This window comes from Gadus chalcogrammus, chromosome 11 (genome assembly GCF_026213295.1).
Source record: "Gadus chalcogrammus isolate NIFS_2021 chromosome 11, NIFS_Gcha_1.0, whole genome shotgun sequence".
Classification (NCBI taxonomy): Eukaryota; Metazoa; Chordata; class Actinopteri; order Gadiformes; family Gadidae; genus Gadus; species Gadus chalcogrammus.
The window spans coordinates 16,792,656-16,805,846 of NC_079422.1; the positions used below are offsets into that span (position 1 = coordinate 16,792,656).

Here is a 13,191-nt window from a genome sequence, read left to right on the forward strand (position 1 = left end):
TGGTTTGCAGTGCTGGTGAAGGGGCTGACGAATGTCTGTGTAAATAGTGGAGAACCAATTCCACAAGTCCCCTCCACCGGAGAGCTACAGCCGACATGTGGAGCTATCGCCCTATTACTCTCTTTTAAACTCGACGAGGGCGGCAACACCTCAGGCCCCCTTCCTTATTACCATCTCCCAGCTCTGGGGTGCCGTTCAGGAACGTGTAGGATCGCACACTCAGGCTTTTTCTGCCATTCCTTCGATGCCGCAGAACCGTCAATACGCACTTATTCACCATTCTCCCAGAGTACCGCATTTACTCCGTAGAAAAAAGAAAAAGAAACGGTGAACGGTCCCTCGGTCTGTATTTGACTCCATGGTTAACACACCCCTAGTTCTTACTGCGCAGTTCCTTCATCCTCTAATTCCTCTACCTCAGGCACATCTCAGCTGGAAGCCGCCGTGGCGAGGCTTTCATCAGGCATGTTGACGTCCTGGGTCACACCCACCCTGCTGTTGTTGACTTTGATGCTTAAAGGCTTACTCTTCCTCCTCCTCCTCCTCCTCCTCCTCCACTGATTCACTCATAAACACAGCCCACCTCTTCAACAATCTGCTTCTTCTTATTTTTAGCTTGACCTGCACCAACCTCTTCCCATCCCCCTTTTTGTCCCCGCTTTATTCTTGGCCCCGGGGGTCCCAGCGCAACTTTTGCACGCCTGACTCTTGGTCTTTACTGTCAGTTCATTAGCGCGTCCCGTTGTCTGCGGGGGGGTGCCTCGGTTCTGGATGGGTTCTTGTGTGTGCAGTACCTCAGGCCAGATGGACGGCTCATCGTTACTTATTATAGCCGGGTAAGGCAGGGTCCGACGGCAGATGTCTCCGTCTGTCAGCCTGCCAAACGGCCCCCCCGCAGACCCTGTTCAGCCAACACGTGACGACTGCTCGGGAAGAAACGGGAACTATAGTACAGTTTCCAGCCAGGGTTTGGGGGCCGTGCTGAGATGGTGTCGTTTCAATCGCTCCACTTATTTCCACTCTGGTCTGCGCTGGAGTCATTTGGAATTCAGATTGAACCCTCCTTGAAAAATATGAGAATAGGGAAAGGAACGGCAGCACATTCATCGAGGGGCCGTTCAACCTTATCTCAAACAGTATCATGCATAATACGCTAGCTGTTAGCCGCTGCAGGCAGTCACTGAGAGTTCCTTTCGAGGATGTTTTGATGTTTGTATCTCAGTCCTGGAAACTGAAATACACCGTTATTTATTTTTTATTCCCCTTCCTTTTATAGTCGCGCATTCAAAGCAAGTCTTTATATCTTTTATTTCTTAAGCACACTTTGATGTGCGCGAGTAAACACGCATTCCTCATGCAAATGTTGTACCTCCGCCCAGCTTTCAACTCCTGCACCCGCCAAGTTGAGGAATACTAAGCTGTTGACCCGGCGACTCCACATACCGGAACAGGCCGGTTTCTCATTGGACTCCGCTGTGTTCCGCGCTGCCTAATTGACCGAGACGGGGGTAGTGCTGAGAGGAGAAAAATGTGAGGGGAATGTTAGAATTGGAGTTCAGGGGAGTGTATGTGGCTCGTTATTATTTGATTGATAAGAGAAAGGGAGGCCTGGGCAGTCCCAGCGGTTTGATTATACAAAACAAACACATTTTGCATTCCAGGTAAACGTGTGGCTGTTAAAGAAGTTTATGTAAAAACTTCTTTAACAGTAAAGCAATATTTCAGTTTAAAAGGATTGCCTCATGCGTTAGAAAACTCAATCATATGGTTTAGTGTACTATAAAGTGACTGCACAAAGACAACGGGACAATAATTAACAATTAACAGCCTTGTAATGAATGGATCCCTAACCTGTCAATAAGGTGGTCGTTGTCTGTAATTGATGCAGGTGATCAGATGGCTGGCGAGATGAAGGCTATCTCTCTGATGTCCTGTCAATAGTCCTGATTGAAGAAAAACGATTTTTCCTCTGCGTTGATGGACTTTTGTTTTTTTTACGTGTGTGCGTGTGTTTGTGCTCCAGCTGCGCTAAATGCAAACGACCCCGGGGGCAGGGCCTGTGCACAGGTGCACGGCCCTTGAGACATCACCCTGTCCTGATGACCGATGGCTCCGCAGACAGGGAGCACACGGGCGCAGTTCACCGGAGATAAACAGTTATCATCCAACCAGAGAGAACCTTGGTTTGACGCCAACCGTTCCATCGTAACCCCGCTGTCATAGAAACGCAAAGTTGCATTTTCCCCAAATATGTTGAATGTATGGATGGCTTACCAGCTTCCGCAAGAGACTCAGGGCTCCATTGTTCACAGTTCACCTGTACTCTGTGTAGCCTGCTCCCTTACCCCCCCCACCACCCCTCCTCCTCCCTCACCCCCCCACCACCCCTTCTCCTCCCTCACCCCCCCACCACCCCTTCTCCTCCCTTACCCCCCCTACCACCCCTACTCCTCCCTTACCCCCCCCACCACCCCTACTCCTCCCTTACCCCCCCACCACCCCTCCTCCTCCCTCACCCCCCCACCACCCCTACTCCTCCCTCACCCCCCCACCACCCCTTCTCCTCCCTTACCCCCCACCACCCCTACTCCTCCCTTACTCCCCTAAAAACACCCCTCTTATGTACTCTTTGTATGTTGTACGTCTGGCACTTAATACACGCACTAATTGTATGTTATACATCTTGCCAATTAAAAATAGGACTTGGCATTGTGTTACATCTCATCCTAGCTATCTCTGGTGTATACGGGGAATGGGTAAACCTAGCAATCGTAAATACTCACTCGTTTCTATGAATATCTTAACCGTACCGACAGCAATATATTGTTTCTCTTTTTTCCTACAAATGTATTTATTGTAAGTCGCTTTGGAAAAAAAAGCATCTGCTAAATGCCCTAAAGGTCGAATGTATGGAAGATGTCTGTAAAGGTCAGATCGGACCGCAGATGAAGAGTCCAGAAGCTCATCCGACCACATGGTTTGTGCTGTGGTTCTCGTTGCAGCTCTTCCTGTACCAGCTCCTGCGAGGGCTGTCCTACATCCACCAGAGGTACATCCTGCACCGAGACCTCAAGCCCCAGAACCTGCTAATCAGTGACACCGGGGAGCTGAAGCTGGCTGACTTTGGTGAGTGGAGGGGGGGTCAACTAGCGGGCCTTTATGATCACAGCGTAGTTCACCGTCAATCACGTTACCTTTTATGTACCGGGTTTATGTAGCGCATTTATGTATGAAAATCTGAGGCTTTTATTGTGTATTTATATGCACAATAGAAAACTTAAATTATAAGCTTAGTCCCTCTTTAGTGGTCGGGTGCAGCCACATGTTTTACAAAAAATGAATGTGGGCGTCATTTAGAAACTGGCACCATGAATGTTTGTACCAGAAACAGAGAAGTACTCTGATGTTTGTTTTATTAACCTTTTAACATTTTATAGGCAACATTTGAAATATTGGAAGAATGGCAATAAAAGACTAATAAATCGGATCTTAAATTTATACTATCTACGATCAAATTGCTCTCTTTGCTCCGAGACTGCCATTTTATTTCTTTGGAAGGACCAGCGAACAGAAAAACAACTCGAAACTCAAGAAAGTTAAGACTAACCAACTATCATCCCCAGAAAGACCCCCCCCAAGACACTTTCACAGTCCCCCAAGAGTGGCATTGTCGTTCGCTACACTATTCTACTGTTTTATTCCAACATGTTATATATACACAGTCAAATCTGTTGAGTTAAAGCCCAATCATGATTGAATAATTGAGTGATAAAACAGAAAGCTCTTGTGTGCTCTGCTGTGGGGGACTGTGGTCAAGCGAGCCGATTTAATTGACTTTAAAAGACACCGTTCGCTGGTCTTTACAGCCACAGTACTTTCAGCATTTATTGGAGTCATTACGGTTAAATGCTTGCATAGACGGATTGAATCTCCCAAACTCTAGTTCAATAATTTGAATGAAGTCATTACTTGCGTCATTCATCCACCTTTCTTTTGGGTTAGGGTTAAGAGCTTTGTGAGAAAGGAGTTACCGGCCTGACCCCAACAGAACCCTGGAATGGATAACGGTCAAAGCAAATAGATGCCTGGGCTTGTAATCAACGTATAACGTTCTAAATATTTAGCGGTATAGTTAAATTGCTAACTCCCTTCTGTAGCACCCAAATTTCCCGCACAGGATTAATAAAGTCCAGCTTATCTTTTGTCACACCTCAGCACTTGCACACACATACATATTATACGTGTGTGTGGCTGTGTTTGTGGTTGTGTGTGTGTGTGTGTGTGTACATGTAAGTGTGTAACAGGATGACTCCTGCGTGAGTCCCTCGACGCTGCGTGGGGCTGACAAGCGTCCTGGGTACAGCAGGACGGGGGCTCCTGAAATCAGGAGAGGGCCATACAGAACAAACGCTAGAATAAACACCAATCTACCTCCCGTTCTATCTGGCTTCCCAATCTCTTCCCCGAGGTGTCTCACCCCACTCTTGTCCCCGCGGTGTCTCACTCCACTCTCTTCTCTGTGGTGTCTCACCCCACTCTTGTCCCCGCGGTGTCTCAGTCCACTCTCTTCTCTGTGGTGTCTCACCCCAATCTTGTCCCCGCGGTGTCTCACTCCACTCTCTTCTCTGTGGTGTCTCACCCCACTCTTGTCCCCGCGGTGTCTCACTCCACTCTCTTCTCTGTGGTGTCTCACCCCACTCTTGTCCCCGCGGTGTCTCACTCCACTCTCTTCTCTGTGGTGTCTCACCCCACTCTTGGTCCTGCGCTGTCTCACCCACTCATGCGTGGCGAAGGCGTTCCTCATTAATAACGTGAAGCGTTTATTAGAGGTCAGACATTACTGAGCAGAATATCTAGTATTTTTATTACAGAGGAGAATATGAATACTCATGTTATTATTGAGCGGAGTATTTTAACTTCTATCATTACTGATCATAATATTACTACTTAACTTATTGCTCAGCAAAATATTAGCTTCAATATTATTACAGAGCAGCATATTGGATTTGATATTATTACCGGGCAGAATATTAGTACAAGCCGACAGAAAAACAGACGGACATCAAACACACACGCATACACACCCATCCAACACACTAACACATAAACGCACACATACACACAGACCCTACACTTATACCCGACAAACACACACAAACACATTGAACATATGCATCCAACACACACACACACACACACACACGCATACACAGACACACACATATGCCTCCCTGGTCTATCACTGACCTATACAAACAGGCACACAAACAGGCAGCCACTAAGCCCAGCATTAGCCTGAAGGGGCAGATGGGTTGTGGATTGAAGGGCTCTGAATGTGGCAGAGAGAGTACAGGACATGCGGGTTCCCCAGGGTACAGATCCCCACAGAGGGAATACGAGGTGGCTGTCTCTGTGTCAGTCGCTGGACACATCGCCACTTCTTGACATCTTCTTGTATATTTATGAGGTGTGTGTGTGTGTGTGTGTGTGTGTGTGTGTGTGTGTGTGTGTGTGTGTGTGTGTGTGTGTGTGTGTGTGTGTGTGTGTGTGTGTGTGTGTGTGTGTGTGTGTGGCTTCATGTTGCCGGTCCTGGCTCTGTCTCTTCGTGGAGGATTTAGACCATCACAGTCCGTTGTGTGGCCCACTTTATTTTACGCGCCACATCTAACACATTCATTCATCATTATTTGTTCTCGCCAGACTCCGCACAAGAACACAAGGTTGAAGTTCACAAGGAGTTGGCGGCCCGTGAATCCACTCTTCATTTATTCATCTGTAACGCTTGTGGCAGTAGTAAAGGCTGCTCTGTTGCTTTCTTCCCCTTTCTCTCCCAAACCATGGCCTTTCACCCAGAGCCTCCCAGACACACAAACACAAACGGTCTCCAAGACACACACATACACACACTCCTTCCTAAAAATACACACACAGCTTCTTAGACTCACACAAACGGTCTCACACACATACACACATACACACACACAAACACACAGACACACACACACACACACTCCCAGATACACAAAGCATCCGGGGCAGACGCTCAGACCGACCCACAGCGACCCTCACGCACATACAAATACACATATACGCGCATGCACCCACATCCACATCCACATCCTCCCACACACACACACAGCTTCACAGACACGCACGCATAAATACACGCACGAGCGGGGCAGCTCTGTGTTTCTTGAACCCAGACTGCGAGGTGGGTCATGGTCAGCCACAGACAGCTGTTGCCATGCGCAGGCCGGCCCCGGGACCCGGCAGCATATGGCACCGCCTTTTAGTTCCCAGAACAGACTCTGAACCCCATCTCTCAACCATCCCTAACCACCCCGCCCCCCTCCCCCCAACACACTGACTCGTCAACCCCCTGAGGGTCTCTGAGTGCGGGCGGGTGGGGGGGGGGGGGTCGTCTGTAGTACAGAGTAGCCTGTGGAGCGCTGCCATGCGTGTCGCATTCGCCGTGGTTTTCATTCGTTTCATTACGATGTTTTATTTACGTTTGTCGCTTTTAATTAGGGCTTTGTCATCAGGCGCCGCGGTTGGACCCTTCAGCGTGTCAATTCGTTGGCAGCTCCTGAGTGCGCACCCGTCGGCCCCTCGGCTCGGGGCTTGTGTGTGTGTGTGTGTGCGTGTCCTCATGTCAGTCAGTGAGTGAGTGTGCGTACGTGCTTCGAGAGTACACATGCCTGTCATCCGGCCCGCTGGTGTGTGCGGTATGCAGCCCATCAGCTGTGGAGATCTCTCACTCCAACCACTAAGTGAGCTGTTCATCAGCCGGTGTTCCGGAGCAGGGCCGGGGGCCAGCACTAGCAGATCACTAATTGTCTCCCCCCCGCTCGCTACGCTGGGAAAGCCGTTTAGCTTTTTTTCCGCCATTCCTTCCGCACCCGCTTCCCCTCCGTAGCCAACCGCTCCGACGACCTTTTAATTAACGCACCGTAGACTCGCAGCGCTTAAATCACCAAACCGGCGGACCAGGTTTTAGTGCAAAGTGCAAACAAAAGAACGAGGAAAGAGGAAATCGAAGAACAGAAGAAAAATCCACGGTTAGAGGAAGGGTTAATGGTTAGAGGAACTAAAGGGAGAATTGTAAATAAAATGCATGGATCCAATTCCCCTGTCCCCCTCGACGAGGATTGTTAACAAAAGGAATGTACAAACAAAAACGAGAAGCCTCCATTGGATCTGTACCAGCAGCGCACCACACGCCTGCTCCTGTCCCGTCACTCAGTCGCGTGTGATTACACACACACACACACACACACCGTAGGCATAATTAAAATGTGAAGCTTGGAAAGTTTACCTCTGTTAACTATACCATAACGCCGGCATGTGCAGACACGTGTGTGTGTGTGTGTGTGTGTGTGTGTGTGTGTGTGTGTGTGTGTGTGTGTGTGTGTGTGTGTGTGTGTGTGTGTGTGTGTGTGTGTGTGTGTGTGTGTGTGTGTGTGTGTGTGTGTGTGTGTGTGTGTGTGTGCGCTTTATGTGTGTGTGTGTGTGCGACTTTCTGTGTCGGGCACAGCGGCATGTACACAAATATGTTTACTGGGAAGGGAACTTGAAAGAGTTGACTTCTCCACGCTGGGAGGAAACAGCTGCTTGGGATAATGAGGCGGGAGGAGTGAGGCAGGAGGAGTGAGGCGGGAGGAGTGAGGAGCGATGAGCGATGCGACAGAGGAGCTGGAGGAATCCGCTCCGTGCCGCAGGCAGGAACCCGCTCCGTGTCGGGCTGAGCATCCGGGCGCCGTTCCCGCTCCTCTCCCCTGTATGCCGATTTACACTCACTTACACACACCTGCCCACCACCCAACACACACACACACACACACACACACACACATACACAAACATACCCTGCCTCCCCCTCACATACACAAACCCTCCCCCCCCCCCAACCTACCATACACACACAAACCCACACCATCCTCCCCCCCCCTCACATACACACACACACCCTGCCCCGCACCCCAGACACACACACACACACACACACACACACACACACACACACACACACACACACACAGACTCTTCCCTCCAAACGCAAACCCCTAGCCCGCACACTCATTCACAAACACACCCTGCCCCCCCTATCTACCAGCCCACCCTACCCCACACACCTCTGTGTGTGTGTGTGTGTGTGTGGAGCAGCCCACAGCATGGCGGGCTCAACAGGCTCTAATGCAAATCTCATTACCGTCCACTTTGTGTTGGGGAATGAGCTGGGACAACAGCAGGTGGTGCAAGGGCACACACACGTACGCATACACACACACGCTAGATGGAACCTGTAATGTGCCTGCACACGAACACACGCATGCATTCACACGCACACACACACACACAGCCACATGTCCGTAGATGGGTACGCATGCAACAATCAATAGGGAATATACAATGTGTACAAACAATGATCTCAACACACACACACATTGAAACTCACACGGACCGAAACACCCACACATCGAAACACACACCGTTTGAAAGTGCCGGGAAATGCAAGGAAATCCATATCTAGAGTCACATGCATGATTGGAGGAATCAGAGATTCATGCGTGTTAGCAGATTGTGGCCCATATGGAAATTGGTTTTGATGTGCACGCCGCCTGGCAACCGGCAGCCGGCAAAGCAGGAGCACTCTGATTAGCGGGTCCACTTTGGTTCCACATGGATGCACATTTGGATGTGAGGCGGCGGGAACAACAACCCCAGGCACTCCCGGTCGGTCCAAATGAACGGCCCGCTCCCCTACAGGAGGCGTTTCCACGGCGACGCCTTCCCTGACCCGTTCCTACGGTCGTCCCCGTGTCACACTTCAGATGTCCTCAGCGGCAGGGGCAGCCGAGCGGAGAACGGCCCTCCCTGAATGCCAGGACAGCCTCCCGCCGCGGCTGGTTGTGCACTAATAAGGCTCTTCGGGTGCGCGGGGCGTGCGCACGCTAGGTCACCAGCACACCCAGCGCACGGCTCGGCATAATGAAGGACTCCCACTGACACCGTGCCGAGCTTAGCGAGAGGAATCGTCCGTTGTTAGCATCCTGATGGGAGTGGAGAGGGTTGTTTGCATAAATAAGATGAGGGGGGGGCGGGGGGGGGGGGCGGGGGGATATGCAGTGTAAGGCCAGAGGCCCGGTGTTCACACGTTATTACTGTGTCATGTCGCACAATAAATGATCTGCGAGGCACACACAATTATTCATTGGGACGCGCACACCGTAAAGTTGGAATACGGAGGTGTGTGTGTGTGGGTGTCTCTCTCTCGAATATCTTAAGATCAATGATGGTGGAGTTATTATTTTATTCAGTTCTTCGAGCCTCATTATTGATATTCCGATATTCTGCCAGCTTGACGAGGGATGAATCGAACGCCGCGTTTCATTTTCTCCCGGCCGACTATTTTCTACCCCTGTGACAAATTATATCTGTTTTCCTCCTTTTTCTGCTGTTGTTGTCGTTGAGGAGAACAAAGACAAATGGCCGTTTATCAAGCGTCGGTTTGTCCTGTTGATGCGAGCGGCCCTGGAGGGCGGGGACTGCTCCTTACTGCTGTTTGGATGTGGACCATAATTTGTGTAACCCCGCGTTGTCCACCTAAAGAAGACAAAAACAACAACTTCAAACGATTACCAGGCTGTTTGTCCCCGAGGAGATAAACCAATTCATCCGCTGCTCCCTCCTTTCTGCTTCCTTGCGAGGTGTGTTTTTCATTAGTATCTCTCGCGCTAACATCGCGACCCCACACTTTGAGCCCCTGCCTCGAGTGCTGCCGCGAGGACACACACACACGGATGTATAATTCATGGGTGACCGTCTTCTTCCCAGTAGCCACCTGGGCAGCATAGCTAGGGTTACTGATAGGTTACGCTTTGAGCTCAGGGAACGTGGAGGCTGAGGATTGTGGTGTGTTGTGCGTGTGTGTGTGTCTGTCTGTGAAGATGTGCTAGTTTGTGTGTCTGTGTGTGCACGGAGGTGAAGGGGGAAGCCTTGGGTGATCGGCTTGTAAAAAATAACCCCATATCCTCGCCACACTCATTCAAACGTGTGTGCGCGCGCGCGCACACACACACGCACACACACACACACACGCAGACATACACACACACACGCAGACACACACATACCCATCGTAGTTCGCCTCTTGGGGTTTTCCAAGGTAAAATGTCACTGGTAACTAGTCACCTGTAATGACATTTTTAGAGAGGGTGAAACTCCAAGTTGTAGCAGCGATGGAGAATATAAAGGACGATTTCCAATACTGGACTGTAGCTAGCTAGTCCAGGTATCTCACCCTACTCTTCTATTGTTCCCGCAAGCTAGCCAGAACAGGTGTCTTCCCCTCATCTTCTATTTTCTCCCCTCAGCTAGCTAGTCCAGTTGTCTCGCCCTCCTCTGCTACACACCTACACACACAAACACACACACACCTACACACACACATTGGCGTCGCACACACACACACAAAATCCTGTTCGAAAACATTTGTCATGCATAGATCGGAGCAAACATGGACACGCATATCACAGCTCCCACTCTTTCAACACAAATGACAAATGCCACCAGACACACACACCAACACGCATGCACGAAGGCACACATATAAGAGATAACACAACACGACACGACCCACGTGTTACCCACTGGGAAAAAGATAGCCTTTCCGTGTGAGTGGGCTCAGTGTGTGTGCGTTTGTGTGTGCTCTGTCGCGAACAGCCACTAATAGCTAGCTGCTAGCTACGTATTTACAGGACAGATTAGTTGCGTGTGGAAATGACAGCCTTTGGTCCCGGAGGCTGCAGAGAAGCAGCCCCAGGAGAGCCCACGTCACAACACGAGTCCTTTCTCCTGTGGGTGTGCTGATTCACTTCCCTCTATCCCCTAGCCGTTGATCTGGTCCCCGTAGCCCACACGCACTCGCACACAAAGATGCACATACACGCACACACACACACACACACACAGGACTGACACCAGGGGCGGGAAGTACATTTTTAACCACACTTAAACACTTTAATTAAACCAAACGACCACCTGGGAGGAGCCGGAGAGCTAATGCCACCGGGCTCATTAAGGAGCTACTGTTGCACTTTGACCCGCCCCCCAACCTTCATAGGCTGTCTGTCTCTCGCTCTCTCTTTCTCTCTCTCTCTCTTTCTTTCTAGCACAAAGGTCTGCCAAAAGTCCTCTAGACACACCACATCCTTCTGATGAGTTGATATTCCTTTGGTAATAAAGTAAAAAAACACATGGCACATCACATTAATCAGGGGGTAATTTTATACTCCTATGTGTACATGTATGGGGAGGTCGGTATAAAAAACAACACAATGCTCCATATAAAGCCTTGTCAGTCAGGTAAGCTGTTCACCTTGTTTTCCCATGGTGCATTACACTCGCTGCGAGCACCGCTGAAGGTCACTCAATGATAACGATTGCTAACATAAGGCTTTCTCCCTTGTGCGTGTGTGCTTATGTGCGTCTGTGTGTGTGCGTGTGCGCGTGCGTATGTGTGTGTGTCCAGGTCTGGCCAGGGCCAAGTCCGTCCCAAGCCACACGTACTCCAACGAGGTGGTGACCCTGTGGTACCGACCCCCAGATGTCCTCCTGGGCTCCACCGACTACTCCACCTGCCTCGACATGTGGTGGGTATGCCCCTACCGAGCACACTCGCACACACACACACACACACACACACACCTCTGTCCCTTCGACCCACTGCCCCTCCAGCTACAATAGCATAGTGCTGCTCATGCAGGACTAAAGCATACATCTGCAGCCTTGTCCTGCGATCGGTGTTTGCTCCAGGCTGCATGCGATGTTCACCTATTAATGGCTCTGCACTGCGTCTACCTACTCCCCCTTATCCTCCACCTGCTCCTCCTGCTCTTATTCCTCAGTCTCCTCCTCCACCTCCTCCTGCTCCTGCTCCTGCTCATATTCCTCAGTCTCCTCCTCCTGCTCATATTCCTCAGTCTCCTCCTCCTGCTCATATGCCTCAGTCTCCTCCTCCTGCTCATATTCCTCAGTCTCCTCCTGCTCATATGCCTCAGTCTCCTCCTCCTGCTCATATTCCTCAGTCTCCTCCTCCTGCTCATATTCCTCAGTCTCCTCCTCCACCTGCTCCTCCTCCTCCTCCTGCTCATATGCCTCAGTCTCCTCCTCCTGCTCATATGCCTCAGTCTCCTCCTCCTGCTCATATTCCTCAGTCTCCTCCTCCTGCTCATATTCCTCAGTCTCCTCCTCCTCCTCCTGCTCCTCCTCCTCCTCCTGCTCATATTCCTCAGTCTCCTTCTCCTGCTCATATGCCTCAGTCTCCTCCTCCTGCTCATATTCCTCAGTCTCCTCCTCCTGCTCATATGCCTCAGTCTCCTCCTCCTCCTCCCCAGTCACCCACAGAGCTTATACGATGACATCACTGATCAACAGCGGGGTTAATGTGTCCAGGGCCGTTGTCTTCAGATCAGGCCCCCGCTCCCCCATTACAGGCACGCAGCGACGGCTCAGGGTGGGTTGAAATGGAGCCAGGGAGATCTGGGAGGCAGGGCGTGTGTGTCTGGAGGGGGGAATGTGTGTGTGTGTGTGTGTGTGTGTGTGTGTGTGAAGAGGGGCTTGTGGGTGCGGTCGGAGAGAGATGGGCTGGGCTGGTTCTTATCAGAGCCCTCCTCCCACCTGGATAATTAGCCGTGTTCACATCTATCTCAAGACAGGCAGCGGACGGCGATGGGGTCCCCCGCTCCGTGGACCCCCGCTCCGTGGACCCCATCTGCTTCCCACCGCGGCCAATTAAAGATCAAAAGTTGGGGGAGTGGGGGGGGGGGGGGGGGCAGATGAGTTGTTTTTCATAAGCAGGTGGATGGGCAGCAAGCAAACCCTCTGAAGAATACATATTGAAAACCCTCCCCACACACACACACACACACGTACACACACACACACGCGCACACACGCACGCGCACACAAACAGCGGCACAACCCCCTCCCCCGATCGTCAGGATGTATTCTGCCGTTTCCTCTCCGTGACTCAGAGGAGGAGTGCGTTTACCCTCTAGGTGTGAGTGGTCTGCCTGCCCGGGCTTTACGAGGAGAAGGTAATGCATTCAGCTAATAGGCCGTGTCCAGGGAACACCAGAGCCTGTCTACTCTCTCTGTCCTGTTCCTCACTGGACTGGCCCGTACAGAACA

At 50.9% G+C, this 13,191-nt stretch overlaps 1 protein-coding gene across 1 annotated transcript in view; it reads left to right on the forward strand.

The window, feature by feature from the left end:
- The window catches only part of cdk14 (cyclin dependent kinase 14), a 99,799-nt gene that overhangs the window by 38,276 nt on the left and 48,332 nt on the right, over window positions 1–13,191 (forward strand). Inside the window, exons 8-9 of the mRNA XM_056601538.1 lie at window positions 3,003–3,126; window positions 11,531–11,651. Coding sequence (XP_056457513.1) covers window positions 3,003–3,126; window positions 11,531–11,651 — 245 coding nt within the window. The remainder of the gene's footprint in view (window positions 1–3,002; window positions 3,127–11,530; window positions 11,652–13,191) is intronic.